Source organism: Durio zibethinus, chromosome 11 (genome assembly GCF_047325235.1).
Source record: "Durio zibethinus cultivar Kanyao isolate XHJ-2024 chromosome 11, ASM4732523v1, whole genome shotgun sequence".
Classification (NCBI taxonomy): domain Eukaryota; kingdom Viridiplantae; phylum Streptophyta; class Magnoliopsida; order Malvales; family Malvaceae; genus Durio; species Durio zibethinus.
The window spans coordinates 7,024,980-7,042,763 of NC_143172.1; the positions used below are offsets into that span (position 1 = coordinate 7,024,980).

Below are 17,784 nucleotides of genomic sequence, written 5' to 3' on the forward strand. Positions count from 1 at the left end.
CATAATACTAAAGGTAAAGAGAGTGCAAAAACCCAAACCAGTTCTGAAGAATGGTGAATCGCAATCGGAAACTCCTGTTTACGATGTAATGACTTATTGCAGTGTTCTATACATGGATAATTTATTTTCTTCTCAAGGGCTCAAGTCCACCCTATAGTACAAACAAATTTTAGAAGATTCAGTGAAGACTCTAGAAATCAGGTATTGTACAAATCTCCGATCGACCTATTTTTATTCAGTTCCTGTTTTCATGATTAATTACCGAGCCTTTTTATGCAACATACAGACCTTCAGGAGGGGTGTATGCATATAGCTTTTCATGGCAAGCAAAGCTGCTCAATGTCCCCATTATCAAAGTGTTTCCTGGCTGGATGCAGCTTGATCTCATAAAGCTTTGGCCAGAGTTTTCCAGTTACTAGAAGGGAACCAAAAAAATAATGTCTTCAAAATTGTCTTGCAAAATGGATTGACCACACACATAAGCAGTATAAAATAGGGAAGTAAAATTAAATGATGATTCTGTCAGCCAAATATAGTTTACAACTTACCAAAAATGCGATTATTGTTGCTATCCCAAGCAATGCCATTCAAAACATCAATACCCTAAAACACACAGAAATTTTGAAATACTTGAGTCAGGCCGCTAAGCAGTAGGCATTAATGAATTGATTAAACTATTTAGTGATGAGATTAAAATAAGTAAAAACCCTAGCCTAAAGAGTATCTATCATCTTGCAAGAAATCATATAGAGCTTTCATTGTACCACAAGCCACAAGCATCATTAAAAAATATTTCTGATTAAGTGCTTACATTATGTCCAGCAGCTATTAGTCCTTCTCTGTAAAACAAACAAGCAGAGTGACGGATCTAATTAGTAATGATTTGATTAGAGACAAAACTTGGCCATATAAACAGAAAAAATATACCTTAAAGGTTGAAGAATAATCCACCCAAGCATTGTACCATTATTAGGTGAGATTCTAGCAATGCAGTCAGTCTACAAAGAAAGAAAGTAGACTTCAGGGAGTAATTTAAGTCAACAGCTAATCTTTTCCTCTCCAGATATATAAATAATCATGCAAGGGAAACCACTGAGCAATAGGGTCTAAAATAAATACTTCTAAAACAATAAACTGATACATTGCACCTCATGCATGTGCTAGGGAAAAGGATTTAAATATACATTCAGACAGAAGGGCCATTTGGAAATAGTTTTATATACTATATGCATTCAAATGATAACCTTTGTCAGAAAACTTTGGTTTAGGATGTAAAAAAATGTATGCCAGCTAAATAGTTGCTTTTCTTTTTTTTTTTGCTACACTGTCACCAAAGCATAGAGCATTACATGCATTCTAGAAGGAGTACAACTTGGTATAAAGCCAGTTTCAACTAAGTTTCAAACAATGAAGCACAATATCCATGCCACATGAACCCTAAAAATAAAATCCTAAAGATACAAGGCATACCTGCCAAACATTTGCCCATATTTCACCATTTATATATTCCAATTCATTCAGGTAGCGCACGTCATGGCCATTAAATTTGATGACATGTTTTCTTGTGACTGCAACATATTGTAAAAGAGAGAATACAGTTACGAAAGGACAGTAAAAAATGGAGGTATCAATATTTACCACTAGAAAATAAAACTCATATCTACAAAGTGAAATTCACCATCAATAAAGTTAGGAACAGTACCAAAGTTGAAAACCTAAATGGAGGGGAAATATCTAATCAACACTAAATGTCTATGTAAGGGGAACCTTTTAATGTTTGAGGATCTATATGATACAGTGTTGAAGTCCCATCACTTCCATATAAGATTTTGCCATCAGTTGCCAGTCCCCAACCATCTTCCATCTGATGTGTAAATTGCTCCAACTGCTGTGAGCATGACAAACTAAAACTATTATGGATGCAGAAATAAAACCCTACAAGCATTGAATGCACTTCAGTCCAAAAGAAAAAGCAAGTAAAATGCAATTGTAAAATGAGATGGCAAATAAAGCTGTAAGCATTTTGTAATGAGATACAAACAGGATGATGATTTTTGTCATATTGTAAACAAAAAATCAGTGTTAACATGCAGAAAACGAAAAAAGAAAAAACAGAAGGCAACATTGTTTCAACTTACCATTTTGGAGATGTATCATACAAACAAGAACAGGTGAACTAGGAAGAAAGTGTCCCAGATTAAATCAACCAAAGCCAATATCGAAAAAGACTTGTATGAAAAATTCAAGACAGCATAAATCAAATAGGTTGAGAACTCTAAATAATATAAGGGCAGCTATGAGCTGACTAACTTCCTAACAATGAAATTTGTATAGAAATAGAATAATGAAAATGTATTATAACACTCAACCACGCATGCTCAGATGCTCAATAAATGTTTATTCAAAATCATGATAATACAAATTAAACAACCAAAATGAATAGTATAATGATGTAGAGACTGGAAGCACAAACTTGCTGCAATTTTTTTCTGTCATATATGAAACCAATGTTCGTCAACCAAGTTACTTGGAACAGCCTACAAAATAACATAAGAACTACTACATTAGTCTTTAAGTGCCCGAACAAAGTCATACTGTGTCAAATCCACAAATTTAGAACCATATTAACAAATTCCATCCAAATGATAAAGCAGAAAATCAAAGTAGATGAAGAGCATAAATATTGATTGAATGTATATAAATGCACAGCAATCTACCTAATATGAATAGAATTTACACTAACTGAAAAATGATCTTTAAGTACTTAGAAATATTCAAAATCAATTTGGAGGCAGACACAAAAGGATGTGGTGAAATAATGTGATGGTGGAAAAGAAAGGCGAGGAAACATGGCAGGTTGAAGAGGAAAAATGGAAGAAAGGAGCTCATTGTTTTGGATAAACACGAGAGCCAAAGTGTAGCAACTGAATTTCTTCTAACGAACCTTTCACCAAGAAGAGTTAAACCCTCTCCAAAATATGAATCAGCCATCTTGTGAAGAATCTCAACCTGTACATACAAAAGACAAAAAAAAAACCCAACAACAACAATGAACAAGAAAACTTGGAATTAGAAAATATCCTTTGTTTCAGTTTACCGCCAAGGACTTATTAACTGCTTTGTCACTTGGATTCAATCAAACAGCTATTTTAAGTTCTTTGGTAGCACACTGCAACCAAATTGGCTAGCTTTCAAGTAAATTTAACTCCGTTTTCACTAAATTCCTCAATAAATCTTATTATACACAAATTTTAATTCTAAAATACTAATATATTGTTATTTCATTGCACAAATCAATGAATAACCGAGTACCAACAAGCTTGTATGAAAATCGAAAGACAGGGATCTGTACCTTTCCGGTCTTAAGAGCTACTTTCCGAACTGATGACTGAAACAGCAAGAAGAATTAGGAGGTTAAGTAATGGTTTACATATCATTGAAATTCAACCCTAAAGAAAAACTAAAGATACCAGGCAAAATAATGCAACCTAACTCCGAAATGCAAATCTATAATTCCACCGCCAGCAAAAATGAAAATGCATACATACATGAAATAGGAAAACACTCACTTGCTTGTAAAGACCAGTTGACTCAAATAAGGTATCATTTCCAGCATAAACAAGGCCCTGAAATCAAACAAACCAAAATATTTCAATTTAAACATACGTGCAAAAGCGAAATAAAGAAAACAATCTCTCCGGAAATTGCCCTCACTAAACTTTGATCGATCCACTGCTTTGGGGATTTACCTGAGTGAAGGCACTGGGATCGTGAGGGAATTCATTGACTACTTGATAGCCGTAAAGCTGAATGGAGAGATTATCGGAAGATATCTTAATCCAAGTGTTTGACGAAACTCCCAAAACAAGAATTCCGCAAACAAGCAAAATAATCGATATTAAAATGAAAATTCTGAGATACAAGTGCTTATAAGAGGCCATCGAGGCGAAGGACTTGGCTCTTGATCGCTTTCTGTTAGGCTTCTTCTTCAACGATTTGGAGGCCATGGCCGTTCATTGCAGCGAGCCTTTAAATCGGATTATCACGGGGTTTCAAATTTGGTAAAGAGAGTGGCGGAGGAATTTGTTGTAGGGAGCGTTGCGACGGAGGCTGCAGCCAACGTCATTGATTGGAGGTTGGTCCTAAAAGGTGCGCAGTAGTTGTTTGATCAACAAATGTTTGGTAAGATGAACAGTGTAGTCCAATCACCAATCAGATTCCTCATTTCTTTTTTTTTTTTATTCAAATTTCAAATCTTTGCCTTATGACGACACACCTTCCGTCAAAACCCAAACACTGACCCAACCTGCCGATCCTGCAATGCTCTCTACCCAACCAGGTGCCCCCAGAGATGACCATATCAAATTACCCATGTGTAAAAATCAACAATGCTAGGGTTGTTAAAGGCTTCCACATCAATGCCACTTGAAAATTCAATGGAGGTGTAATGTGGATATCAATTTTGATTATTTTTTAATTTGGAATCAAGCAAATTTGTTAGGAAAGTATGACTTTTTCGAGAAACTTGCCCATGGTTGCGAGAATAAATATTGGACCAAAAACGTAGTCTCATATTTTGACAATGTTAACCTTTTCGGCCAGGAGACCCTCAAACAGTGTTATTTTAAAACAATTGTTTGTTAATAGCAAAATTAAAGTAACAAGTGAGCAGAGACAGTTCCATTTCCACAAACTCACAAAAAAAAAAAATTGTACATCTTATAACAAGCTCAATATTGAACCGAGGCTACAAAATACTAGGGGCACAGAGGCATTAGTTCTAAGATTTTGAATACTATGTTTTAAAGAGAACAAGCCAAAGGACAGGCGTTGCCTTCAAGTAAAACCTGAGCCAGATGGAGCTGCACTATAGCCTCTACCTCCACGACCAAAGGCAGGCCTTCCGCCAGAACCCTGCACGGTCAAAAAGGAAAAGAAACCATAAATGCAGGCGGACATTAGTTACCTGTACCAAGTTTATATAAAGGATTGGGCATTAGTCAAAACAAGGCACATCACCGGATACATAACACAAAATAGAGTTAGCCTCTTAATAAGCAAAGCTTGAATTCTACTTAAAACAGCTTACCTCCAATAATTAAACACTATAAAGATACACTGTGAACAACATGTCTGAATACTAATCTTTACAAAATCTAAGCAAAATGTATTCCATTTTCAAATTGTTCTTAACCTGGGCTAAACCTTGTTTCCAAAAGATCAATCTAAATCCCTCAACAGCATAACAAGTCAGACCAACTGAAGAATTTTCAGTCAGTATGAAAACAAGCAAAATTAATCAAGACAGCTTAAGAGTAAACATTAATTATCATATATTCTTGAATACTTTCATGGCCTAAATTTAAAATAGAACTAAAACAGCAAGAAAACATCAATCTAATCATGAAGGACTTTAAATTCTTGATGCATACAAAATTAACAACTACAGTAAAAAACAGTTCAAACTATATCAATAATAACAAAGAAATAAAATGTGAAATTACTCTGAAGGATGGCTGGAAATCCGCTGGAGCACCTCCCTTGTCACCACCAAAGTCGCCCCCACGAGGACCTCCACGGTATCCATCTCTGTCACCAAACCTTGGACGGTCTCCTTCAAAGCGAGGAGGACCCCTAAAATTGAGACAAGTAAAAGATTTCACTTACAATCCACACACAAACTAAAAGAGAAAAAGACCAAATTTGAAACAAATCAAGGAATAAAAAAATAAACACTAAAACAGTGACAATCATAAGATAAGATGCATTACCGAGGGCGATCACCAGGTGGGCCACCTAGCCTACCAGGGGGCTTTGTAGATTTCTTCAAAGTAGCAGGCACAATTTCAGATGGAAGATTGAGGTAAGTTCTGAGAAACTCAATCCCATCATTAGTAAGGTACCAGTAGTAGTGCATCCAAGCAAATGTCTCACGGACATATTCCTTGGACTTGAAGCTCTGCATCAGCTTAATGACCTGCAAATTGGGCACATCGATCTCCGGGTGCTTTGCAAGATTATAATCCTTCTTTGCAAAGCAAACTCCCTCTATAAAATTACAAGCAATTTTCAATGAGAAACACAAAGCAGCTATCTGCTGAGATCAGCTTTGGGGTATCATAGGAAACATGGGCATGACCAAAACTAAAAATCCCATCTCTTTTAAGTGCTTCTTAACAGAATAAATAAAAAGCTCACTTCATTTTCTCATCAACAAGAATGGACAAGGGACTAGTCACATAATAAAAACAAATAAGATGAATCAAAATTAAGCTCAATTTTCTAACCAATCAAGCAAATAAGAAACAAGAAATGAGTTAAGCAAGTGGATAAATTACAAGAAAATTGAAAAAAAAAAGAAATCTGTACCTTGAAAGAGGTATTTGCAGATTTCTCTACGGTTCTTCTCTGGAATAATCTGACCAAAGAAACAAAGAACAACTTCAGTCGTGTATATACATATATGGGTACGTATATAAAGGGTAAGAGATATAGAAATATACTTACCATGGCTGCGAAGTCAACAGCAAAGGCACGGGGAGCCCTTTCCGGTTTTTCTAGCAGGTGCAGCAGAGAGCATAAGAAACAGCTTTGAAACCCTAGAAAAATGGTGCTGATTTTATATTGGAGCCGGTTTCGGGCAATATGGGTTTTACCCGATCGGACTTATGTGGGCTTGAGTCCTGAGTAGGTGGGCTTTAACTCAGCATAATAGTGGGCCACATGCAACCCGAGATCAAGATCCAAGATATTTTAAGACAAATTAGATGTTTTAAGAAGTTGCAGAGTATTCTAAAAAGAAAAAGGCTATTATTAAGTTTTAGTAAAATCAAAAAAATTAAAGAGCATAATTGTAATAAACAGCAGTAATAATAATTATGAATGGATATTCTGAGTGTAAATTCTATAATAAATCATATGATGATATTTGAGAAAATTTTTAAAAAATAATTTTTGCATATTTATTTTCCGAAATTAAAAAAAAATTTTATATTTATTTATTAATAAAATATTATTATATGACTCATTAATAACCTATGAAACCATGCATTGAATAATACATCGATATAGATTTAAATAATATTTATTAATTTAGTTTATAGCATATCTCCATAGGTATAGGGTGCCCATTTCTGGCTTCCTGGGTCCGGATATCATGTGACACATAAAACAAAAGGTCCTTGCGTGCTTGGTTTGCGCACCACATTCTGACTTTCGACTCCCTACTCCCTAATCCTTACTCTCTTCTAGCTATAAAATAACCTTTCTTTTTCCGTTCTTCATGTTTTCTTTGCTTCCAAACATACATTCCACGCAAAAACCTAACCATTTTCTTACCAACTTTCTCTAGAAAATTTTCTCATGCAAAAATACAACTTTTCTTTTTCTCACTCTTCACTCACATTTCGCATCTCTTGTTCTCTTCATCATATATATAGCTGTACAAATTGCATACTTTAGACTGTGTATTTCTTCAGGAGAAAACAAAAACAAAAAAAAAAAGAAAGAAAAGGAAAGTTAGCGTTATTATAAAGATCTAGAATCTCGATCTTTAGGTTTTTGATATACGCGTTCATAAACTTGACATAAGGATTTTTCAATCGAAAACTTTTTTTTTGGGAGAAGATGAGATCAGAAAAGGAGGATCAGTGTCTAGTGCCACAGTCAGAACCGGATGAACCAACTCGCTGTTTTCGCAAGTAATTTTTAACTCTGCCTTCTCTCTCTCTTCCGTTTGCTTAACGTTTATACAGTAATAAGTTGCGGCCTTTTTTTGAGTTAATAAGCACATTGTTTGGTTGCTGAGAAAAGTGCAAGGAAAAAAAAGGAGGGCGTGGGGACAAGAAATGAGGTTTATGAATTTCATTACTTCCCTGTTTTACTAACTTAACAAATAAAGAATCACATACTCTGTCTTCAGCGAAAATAGTTTGTATTTCTTTTCATTTTTTTTTTTTGGTGCAGAAAACCAAAGTTTTCATATAAAAGAGATTTTCTCTTTTCCTTGGCTGAATTGGATACATGCAAAAAGTTGCCTACAGGATTTGACAGTTCAATATTAAGGTAATATCAGTACTTTTGTCCTATTCATTTTTTTTTTTTGTTACTAACTTGCTGTTGCATGTTGTTGCATCCTTGGTCGTGTTGCAATAATGTTCTTGATTTTTTTTTTTTGTTGCAATTTTTATCAGAGAACTTGATGATCAATCAGAGACCGTGCGGTACTCTTATCATGATTCAGGTTAGAAGTTTCTCCCTAGTTTTTTTCCCACTCACATTTTGCAAAAACAAAAGAGTATAATTATCATACTTTAATTTAAAAATGACCGATTATGATTTGTATCGTTTAGCAGTTCCCAGTTCAGTGATGATGTGGTGTTTGATTGATTGTGAATCATTGTAAACCTAGTTACAAATGTCAATGATGGAGTTATTCTTTTGTTCATGCAGTGGAGTATGAGGTATATACAAATATATAATAGGCTGTTTATCGATGTTTTTCATCTTCATGTACTTGAGGATCATGGCTGTGCTTCTATCAACCAAATGGTAGTTGAAGTTGCATTCAGTTTCTGGCTTCTTGAACCATATATGTTATTGTACAGATGCTTGCAGACTTCAAAGCAGCTTATCTCATTGTGAATGGCGAAATCCTGAGCAAGGACTTCTGGCAAGTGGTGCCTTTGCAAGAGTTCATAGAGGCGTAGCAGAGACTTCTGTTCCTGTAGTTCAAGGTGGTAGCTTCCAGCTACTCAACCGGAGTAGTGAACCTTATCGTCCTCCACATCTATGCAAGGTACATGCTAATACTCTCTGATTCATCTAGTGCTAGGAAATTTTAACTGACCATTCCTTTTGTGTCTGCAATCATTGTCTATGATGCTTGTTTTCTGTCAATTAGCATTAAATCATGTTTTAATTAATTAGAAAAAAAACTATGTCAAAGGATTTAGTTTAATATCACATTTGTTTATTTCAGGCAAAATATTATTCCGGGAGAGAAAGTAAGGACCTTTATAATGATGAAACATTTGGTTCTCCTGATAATATGAGTCAAGATAGAGCAGAGAAGGAAAAATTTAGAAGAGGTAAAATCTTTGCTTTTTCCTATGGTTTTTTTTCTGGAGGTTTTATGTTGTTATTTCTTTCCGTATTCATGGTTTTAGCCAGTTAAGGTTCAAAGATAGATAACTCACCTTGTGTTTATTGAACAACCTTCTCTGCTCAGATTCATTTGAATTGATGAGGAAGGAACAAGAAATGGCTACTCAAGAAAAGAAAAAGAAAATCTGTGATGAGCAAAAAGAAAATTTGAACCCAGAAATTGCTATAGTCCTGGAGGATTCTGGAGTTGATAAGAAGGTTGCAAACAAGTACAGTGAATCCAAGGCATCTGAGGTGTCTCTTCCCTCAACAGTGATTCAGAGTGAAATTTATACTTTTAATAACCTCCTGTTTCTGGCTGATGATTATGTATAGCATCTGACAGCATTTTTTTTATTGTCTGACCAGACTTGTGATGTCAAAGAAGGTCACCCTGAGAATCCTTCATTGTTTTCCTCCTACTTAACTCATCAGCTTCTCGAAGGAGGTATGCTCAAAAAAAGAAATTATGTTTATATTCTTTTGACTTTTCAAAAAGCTTTCTTAAAAGTGGAACTGTGGACTATGTTTCATAACCTTTAACTTTCTGAATCAATTGATTATGTAGCAAAGAGAAGCTAAAATTTTTTAACTTCCAAAATTCTCTAGAGAAGAAGACTGCTGGTGATCAAAATGTCATTGAGTACGACTCTATAAAATTTTCTTTTGAAACAAATGGATTTGGTCACAAACTTATAAAATCTGCCCTCACTCCTGTTACAAAGGAAGTCTCTGTGGAATTGCATGGTCGTTGTAATCCAGGAGTTCTTTCCTTTGAATGTTTAGAAGAATCCATTCTGTCAGAGATCAAAGGACATGATTCAACTCAGCATCACTCGATCAATGGAAGAAACAGTTATGATGTAGTGGAATCACAACCAAGTTATTCCTATTATGATGTAGCACATCAGCACTTTCTTTCATTGTTACTCAAGGGAGCGGGCTTGACAGATTTGGCAGAATCCTCAATGCTAAACACGTGGTCCTTGGATAAGCCCTATGTTTCTGAAACTGAAATTGACAACAACCAGCTAAAGAAAACAGGTAGAGTATGCATAAACAATTTTGAGAAAAATTTTCATGAACCTATCTCGGGATCTCTCGTAACAGATTCACAATTAACTGCATTATCAGGCACCCGAAAAGACTTAACAAGCAGGTCCAAACAAGATTATACAATGGAGTCTCATATCTTGCTTCCGGTTGGGGATAATAGCTCCATTCCCTTGACGGTTAATGAGTCTGGATCCATTGGAGATGTTGATGGCATTGCGTTCTCGAGCTTTGTTAAGCAAACTGGTGTAAGTAAAAGAAATATTAATCTTTTAGTCTCCGATATTCAGGCTAAAGCTGGACTTGATCTAAAGGGGAGGCCAGAATCGTTGCAAAGTTCTCTGACTAGTTTTGATGAACTTGACATTTGTCTGCCTGATGAGGATAGCCTGATAACAGTAGATGACTACATATTTCCACAAGACTCCATGTTTGTGGCTGCTGGGGGTACCTTAAGCGCACCTATAAATACATTTAAGAGGCTATTTGACTGTCGTGTAGCTGTCAGCAACAAAAGATCTGATCTAGCTGGTTTTGGAAGCTCTACTTCCTTTCGTGGCTCTCATAATCTATTGAGTTTGGAGACTTGTTATAATTGTCTGCACAAGCAGCAGTCTTACCCACAGCTCTACCATTCTCAGATGAAGCCAGCGAAGGCACGAATGAGCCATTCCAAGTGTCAAGAGAGTCAAAGGGGTTCAAGAATCAAGCCTAGAGATTTAAAAAGCTACCCCTATAATCTACAATCTTTACAATACTTCCCTAAAAATGTGCATCTCACTCCTCGGCACCTCCGAGCAGCTGCAACAGGATTTAATCATTCTGGTACTCAGTTGCTACAGGAGTTACCTGTTCCAGGCTATTTCCCTCACCACCAATTGTATGAACAGCCAAGAGTAGCATTTCCGCAACATACTTCGGATGAAATGGCTTGTTACGGACAGGACCAGAATGCAATGCTTAAATCCCTGGATTTTAACCAACAAAGCTACAACTACCCTGAAAATGACAGTTCCAGGTATAACATGCACAAATACTCCTGAAATGTTATCGACTTCATAACTTTCTAATGAATTGCAGGTTTTGATCAAGTGTCAATTCCAACTTGCGAAATTGAAATGTTGAATGACTGCAGTTTGCAAATTTCTTGCTGTTTCTACTTGTGTTATATCACTTTATTGGTGAAAACATTATTCACAGAAATTTTGAGATGGGAATTGAGAGAAAAGCTGATGCATCATCTCCCACCACAGCTGGCCATGTGCAGGAAGTCTTTGGCAGAAAGGTTTAACCAGGATTTTGAGACAATTTGGCAGGTGATCTGCTAGAAAGTTTTAACTTTTGTTTAACCTCAACCAGTAATTGGCTAGGTAGATTCATCTTTTCTTCTAGCTTCTCAACTCGTAGTAGCTTTCATAAATATTGACTAATTAACGTCTCTAGGTGGGTTTGGATGCGGACGGATATAGTATAACATTTGATATTTGGCAAATATGAATGGGAAGTCATAGGATTAAAAAGCTTAAAGAATGACTGATATTCGTTTGGCAGATTTTCAATCGTTGATAATTAATTGCTAGGTGATTTATCATATTTTGATATAGGGTGTGGGAGAGAACTCCCAGTGCCTGGAGAAAACACACCTGAATTCATGTGCCTGAACATAGCAAGTATCTTTTACTGTTTTAACCTAAAGTCTGTAAAAGTTTGGATGTTGATTGCAATCGTAAGTTCAGCAAAAGTATGATTGCTTCCTAAAGTTGTCGAGTGAAAGAAAGATGACCATCAATCTGGGACTCGATACCCATTGAATCAAATCTAATTTCATCTTCCTGCAACCATTTGTCTTTAAGATAGACGTTGATATTATGATTTCCTTCTTGAAAATGGACATTTGAAAATGTACTAATTGTCTCATAACGAAAGAAAAGCGTAGATAACGAGAAGGTAAGGTTGTTTCGCTTCATTATTGTTTGGTACAAGAGATGAAATATAGCAAAAGAACAAAAGAAATTAAAAAATTAGAAGAGTTGAGAAATTAGGGTAAAATCCTCAAGGGAGAAATAGGAGTACATTACATAAACAATCATGAGGTTTAAGTAAATAATTTATTTCATTCACCACCTTTAAAACTTTCTTTTTTCTGATATTTTAAAAATATTCTAAATTCATTTATATCTATCAATAGTTATTAAAATTTGACAAAATTTACTACTCATTCACGTGTATATCCATATAAATGTCTGACAAAAAGATTTAAGTTAAAATTTATGTTATATAAACGTTCTCGTGATATTGACATTTATGTGATACATTTTATTAAATTTTTAATAATAATTGATAAAATAAATGAATTTAAAAATTTATCGTAAATAATTTGAATTTCAAAACTTATGAATGCAAATAATATATTACACAAAAATCATAAATTTATAATACATTTTTATGTTGAAAATATAATTATACATCTAATAGATGCTTTAGCTTTTTATTATTTGTCTTTCTTTAATTAATTTTATTTTCACTGTATTTAAAAAAGAAAACAAAAAGCAAATAGTATATTGTAAATAGTAAATAGTATATAAACCATACAAGAACAGGTTTTTCTTTTCAATATCCTTTCTTCACTTGAAAAATTATTGACTTCTAAAAACATAAAAAAAGTACATTTTTATTTCTCTGTCCCAAACATGTGATCAATTAATTTTCTTTTTTCTACCAAACATTTACTAAATGACAGAGAAAGAGACCCAATCCCCACCTTTGTTATGGAAATTAAAAAAACTGAACCCTCTGTCAAAAGCCCAATAGCCACACCGAACCCGCAACAATGCTGGGAAGAATGGGAATGGGTACAATCGACAAAAATATGCACCCTCCATGCCAGTAATGGCAACATTAAAACACCAAAACGACCAGCTAGGAATGGCAACGAAATAGATCAAGACTGTTTTTTTTTTATCCAGACCTGACCCAAAATTTTTTTTATTTTTGTATATCCAAAACCAATTCTTATATTACATAAATCACATTCGATTCAATTTAAAATTAATAAAATATTATTTTTTAATATAAATATATATAAATAAAAAATTAAAAAATAAAATTTTTTATATATATCAAGTAAGATTAGATTGAATTTACCTCAAATCTAATACCAACTTGATTCAAATCTTTTTTTATTATTACCAGACTCGAAATTCGATTAAAAAAATTTAATCCTATAAAATCAGATTAAATAAGATCGAATCGAAACTGGTGGAGGCAATTTGGGCAGCCAACCCTAAGCCAGCTTTATATTCTGCTAGCAACATCCACAATGAAAAACTGATACTTGTATATACCCCCGACAGCATAGACAAATATGCTGTGCCTATATAACAAAGTAGTAAATACATCATGACAACATGCGCGGCCAAAACTTGAATACAAAAGACCCAGCACTGTACAAGATACCCCCGTCTCAGAAAAACATAAGCACTGTACACTCTCTTCATCACTCTTCTCCTTTCCTTTCATTCCGCACCCGCTTCTCCTTTTAACTTCTCTTACGATATATATACATGACAGCAGAATAGGGAAAATTATTCGGAAATTTTGCAGCCGTTGATCCTGCCAACAGTATATACCATATATATACTAACATAACATCTTGGTTCAAAAACTCGTTTGGTTCTAGCCCTTTTTCCTGGCATGAAAACAGAGTCTATATTAATTAATTATACAATAAATAAGATAAATTATGCACAGCTGAAATGAAAGCAAATCTCATCACCTACCATGTTAAGTGATACTTTTGGATTGGTAGTTATCAACAGCTTTACACGCATCATCACGATTAATTGTCTCTGTGTCAATCTCATAGGAAGAAAGCAACCTTCTCTGCATCAAAAAAACACATAGTTTAAAACATTATATTTTATAATAAATGATATTCATAAATTATGTAGGGAATAAACAGATTTTAAAAGTCCAACAAAACCAACCAAAGAAAAGACTCACAGCCAGAAAGTTAAAAGGAACTAGACCTTTTACCAAATGATAAGTATACAACTTTGGATGCATAAATCAGGGATAAACTATGCTACTAAACAAACTAATTCGACATCATGATTTAACTCTAGCATTAAAACAGACGATAGATATGCAAAATAAATCATGCAACAGAACCAATTGCACCCTAGATAGATCTATACTATCATGGGAATCATCATCATACTTTGCCAAACTGTCATATTTCTAGCTGCCTACAGAAAACTCATTGTAGTTTACATGGCAGAAAACACACTGCTGCAAACAGTTGAAACCAAAGGATGATTGCCCCTGATTTATGTTAGGCTGGATTGTAGCAATTCAAAGGATATCTGTCGACAGAAATTTTCTCGGTATTCAACCACTTGGCAGATAAAAAAAAAAAAAAAAGAGACTAAAACATCTAATAGACCTACAAAAGCAAAGGGTGATACCAAGTAACAACATTACTACTTTTACTAGTCTTCTCACATCATGCACACATGAAGGAAGAAGTAACCCAATAGAAAGAGCTCAGAAATAGAAACTTACATGATCCTCAAAATCAGGACTTGTCAGATTGATGGCGAGGTTTCTCATCAACAGCAACACCTAAATAGCAGAAAGAAATATAAGCAATCACATCTGCAGCAAGACCGTATAAATTGTTGTTGTAAAAAAAAAAACATACTGTTTCAACATCTATGGGATCCATCTTCTTAAGTTTCTGCAGATGTCCATTAGTGTTTGGATCAAAGACATTGCCAATGAAACTGTATACTTGTGCAAAGTCAGGCAACACTGCTTAAAAAAAAAAAAAAGTTTAAAGGGTGTGAAGATAATATGGTATAAAAGATTACAAATTTCCATTAGCACACAAACCTCTCAGTGCATGACCATGATTTCCCTGATCAGTTATTTCCCCAGTTTGTCTTGTCTTTGGGGTACTCTCAGGGCTACTACAAGAGATATTGCCCAACCCCGGACCTATAAAGGAAGATATACAACAAGTAATCAAAACCTTAAGTTTTAACAGGAATCACTTCTAAACGAGTTCAATGTTTGAATACTAGAACTAGGAAGAACAAGAAACCTTTTGTAGCTTGTGAAAAACTGATGGTTGGTGCATTGTTTGTCCAGGAAGCAGCGGCACTAGTAATAGGGCTCATAATCATTGATGAGGGTTCAGATCTTAGAACATATCCACTGTCAAGTAAAGCAGCTGATGACTGAAAAGAACCTGATACTTGTGGGCATCCATGAGCTGCCAGATTAGACACAGAGACGGGATTATTATGTCAAGCTTGTGCTGTAATTACTACTCATACTTAAGATAAAATATCCTCACCATTTTTAGAGGCTTTCTGAGGATATGGATGAGCTGCTTTCCTTTTAGGTCGAGGTGGAGGAAGGTGTTCACTTGTTCCACTCTTCTGAACCTTTAGAAAGTACTTCTGGGCATGACTACGAATCTACAAAAACAAAAGAAGGCATTGCATTTCAAATGTCTGTCATGGGCATCAGTATCTGAAGATAATTGTTAAAAACAAAAAAGCTCTAAATAAAAATTACATTGGTTTTCACGTCATCACAAATTTGTTGCCTCTTACTGAAACATTGAAAGCAGTCTAGGATGCAAAGGAGAGATTAATAACTATGGTTGACAACAATATAGATATCCTTCATTCCTCAACCCTCCTACCTCTTTCCTTCCAAAATACAAAACAACTTGCCTAAGGAAAAATGTTAGATACGTTTCAGTTTACCTGAATAACAGTCTTTGACCCAATAAATGCTTCAATCTTTTTCCAGTCACGGTCAAAGCTGAACAGAATCAATGAAAAAAAAAACAACAATAACAATGAGTAAGCACAAGAAAACCTTTTTCGCAAACATACTTATGAAAAAAGCATGAATCAACAAGCAACGAACCTAATAACAACAAAAAACGAGTATAAAAACTTCACTAAGTCATAATTTTAAAAAGTTTTTCAAGTAATAGATACTATGCTGCCTCAATAAAAGGTTATTATGAAAAAATATTTGAACATTATTCCAAAAATACAACTTTCACAGTGGTTATAAGAAGTATATTACCATCAAACATATGGTACTATTTACAGTTTAAGAGCTTGCAAGATTTACTATCATGTCTTCAAATATGCAAACAGGCTATTACACTCCACTGTCTTTTCAGCTAGATATGAACCCTAAAACCAGCTGAATATAAGAAGGAACGTATACATAACAGACAGAACAAGAATGTCATATCCTTTTCTTCCCCACTTGCCCATTACAAATTATTCTCATCCTATTTTTTCATACTTACAAAATATATTTTTTAAGAAAAACCTATTTAGAAATTTTAGTTAGCTACTAATGAAATAAGAAAAAAAGACCTTCAATATCAAATTCAATTCAAAACCTTAAAATTGAACTGCAAAAAAAGAATCATAAACAATTTCCAAATAAAAGAAAAAAGAAAAACCCTAATTTCACAATGAATCAAAGCAATTTCATAGAATCAGAGAGAAAAATGCTTTAGACTTTACAGCTGGAGAGCTTCAAGGAACTTGTCGTGTTCGGGTTCAGTCCAGCTCTCTCTGGACTTGGTTATGGTGTAGGGCTTTCGGATTTTCTTATTCGGATCCTCGGAAGATGAAACCGTCGTCGTGGTGAAGGGTCCTAGGCCGGGCAAAGCCATTCCAGTCGGATCCAGGTAAAATCCTTCAGCCGGGTTCGGGTTTTTTGAGACCATGAAAGAATTTTGAGAGGGTTCTCTAGCTTTGATACAACGGAGAGAGGTGGCGTTGGGATGAGTTTGCATATAAAGGGCTCAGGATTTGGATTGGATGCTGCTCGGTTTCCACCTGAGATTTAGAAGTGACGAATAAGAATCTGCCACGTCTAGAATGAAATTTTGTTCAAGTTAAGATATATTTTAAATTGAGGAAATTATCAGATGCGTTTTTAAACAGAATACATATGTTCCCAAATATGCACAAGTGAATATAAATTTTTAGAATAATAATTTTTTTACTAACAATGATAATTTTCTTGCCAATACAAGGCAAAATAATTAGTAATTAAAACATTTTACAATATGCTATAAATCCCAAAAAAAAAAAAAAAGTCTTTACTCTGTTGAATGCTAATAAAATATTTGATAAAATTTACATGAAATTTTTAAGTAAAGTTGGAGAAGTTTTTTATTAAAAAAGATTTAATAAAAATTTTAATAAAAATTTAGATTGATATATTAAAAAAATTTAATGTGAAAATCAATAATTTGTTAAAAGTTATTAAAAAATTATTAATAATTTAAATTTGAGTGATATTTATTTAACAGAAAAAATTATATCAACATTTTTTTAAATACCTATTTAAAAATATATATTTATTAAAATATTTTCAAAATTTGCATACTTAATTTATATAATAAAATATTTCAATCTATCGATTTTGATTTCAATATAATTTTAAGATATTATCAAATACATTTATTATAAAATTTTTTAACTCTACAAATAAAATAAAAATGATGACATATATCATTTATATATTTAAAAAAAATTA

The 17,784-nt window shown here is 34.1% G+C and overlaps 4 protein-coding genes across 11 annotated transcripts; 1 reads left to right on the plus strand and 3 right to left on the minus strand.

The window, feature by feature from the left end:
* Positions 1–41: 41 nt before the first annotated feature.
* Positions 42–4,513, minus strand: LOC111289269 (glutaminyl-peptide cyclotransferase-like). 3 transcript variants are annotated; one of them, XM_022880166.2, is made up of 11 exons: positions 3,750–4,513; positions 3,570–3,626; positions 3,353–3,388; positions 2,945–3,009; positions 2,474–2,537; positions 1,768–1,885; positions 1,471–1,568; positions 928–998; positions 812–839; positions 549–603; positions 42–415 (listed from the first exon to the last, which is right to left on the minus strand). In XM_022880166.2, the coding sequence occupies exons 1-11, from the start codon at positions 4,005–4,007 to the stop codon at positions 318–320; spliced, it is 948 nt and encodes a 315-aa protein (XP_022735901.1). In that variant the 5' UTR covers positions 4,008–4,513; the 3' UTR covers positions 42–317. The 3 variants fall into 3 exon arrangements, with proteins under 3 accessions (XP_022735901.1, XP_089624020.1, XP_089624021.1); XM_089767894.1 differs by having other exon boundaries at positions 1,768–1,888; positions 3,750–4,280; XM_089767895.1 differs by having other exon boundaries at positions 316–453; positions 1,768–1,888; positions 3,750–4,309.
* Positions 4,514–4,652: 139 nt separating this feature from the next.
* LOC111289270 (small ribosomal subunit protein eS10z-like) lies at positions 4,653–6,658 on the minus strand. Its single transcript, XM_022880168.2, has 5 exons — positions 6,508–6,658; positions 6,370–6,418; positions 5,772–6,048; positions 5,505–5,634; positions 4,653–4,914 (listed from the first exon to the last, which is right to left on the minus strand). Exons 1-5 carry the CDS (start codon positions 6,508–6,510, stop codon positions 4,837–4,839), a joined length of 537 nt encoding a protein of 178 aa, XP_022735903.2. The 5' UTR covers positions 6,511–6,658; the 3' UTR covers positions 4,653–4,836.
* A 626-nt stretch (positions 6,659–7,284) lies between these two features.
* Positions 7,285–11,956, plus strand: LOC111291419 (uncharacterized). Of its 4 annotated transcripts, none has more exons than XM_022883138.2 (11): positions 7,534–7,700; positions 7,780–7,852; positions 7,966–8,064; positions 8,193–8,242; positions 8,607–8,797; positions 8,981–9,089; positions 9,230–9,399; positions 9,514–9,592; positions 9,754–10,188; positions 10,279–11,215; positions 11,398–11,956. In XM_022883138.2, the coding sequence occupies exons 1-11, from the start codon at positions 7,676–7,678 to the stop codon at positions 11,486–11,488; spliced, it is 2,259 nt and encodes a 752-aa protein (XP_022738873.1). In that variant the 5' UTR covers positions 7,534–7,675; the 3' UTR covers positions 11,489–11,956. The 4 variants fall into 4 exon arrangements, with proteins under 4 accessions (XP_022738874.1, XP_089624023.1, XP_022738873.1 ...); XM_089767896.1 differs by having other exon boundaries at positions 11,278–11,580; XM_022883139.2 differs by lacking the exon at positions 7,780–7,852 and having other exon boundaries at positions 7,285–7,700.
* Positions 11,957–13,456: 1,500 nt separating this feature from the next.
* LOC111290849 (protein REVEILLE 6-like) lies at positions 13,457–17,013 on the minus strand. Of its 3 annotated transcripts, none has more exons than XR_002690311.2 (9): positions 16,761–17,013; positions 15,975–16,032; positions 15,557–15,680; positions 15,302–15,472; positions 15,091–15,195; positions 14,900–15,009; positions 14,761–14,820; positions 13,977–14,074; positions 13,457–13,885 (listed from the first exon to the last, which is right to left on the minus strand). XR_002690311.2 is itself a non-coding variant. In XM_022882343.2 (9 exons), the coding sequence occupies exons 1-8, from the start codon at positions 16,964–16,966 to the stop codon at positions 13,981–13,983; spliced, it is 933 nt and encodes a 310-aa protein (XP_022738078.2). In that variant the 5' UTR covers positions 16,967–17,012; the 3' UTR covers positions 13,457–13,885; positions 13,977–13,980. The 3 variants fall into 3 exon arrangements, 2 of the variants coding, with proteins under 2 accessions (XP_022738078.2, XP_022738079.2); XM_022882343.2 differs by having other exon boundaries at positions 13,977–14,079; positions 16,761–17,012; XM_022882344.2 differs by lacking the exon at positions 13,457–13,885 and having other exon boundaries at positions 13,976–14,074.
* Positions 17,014–17,784: the final 771 nt, after the last annotated feature.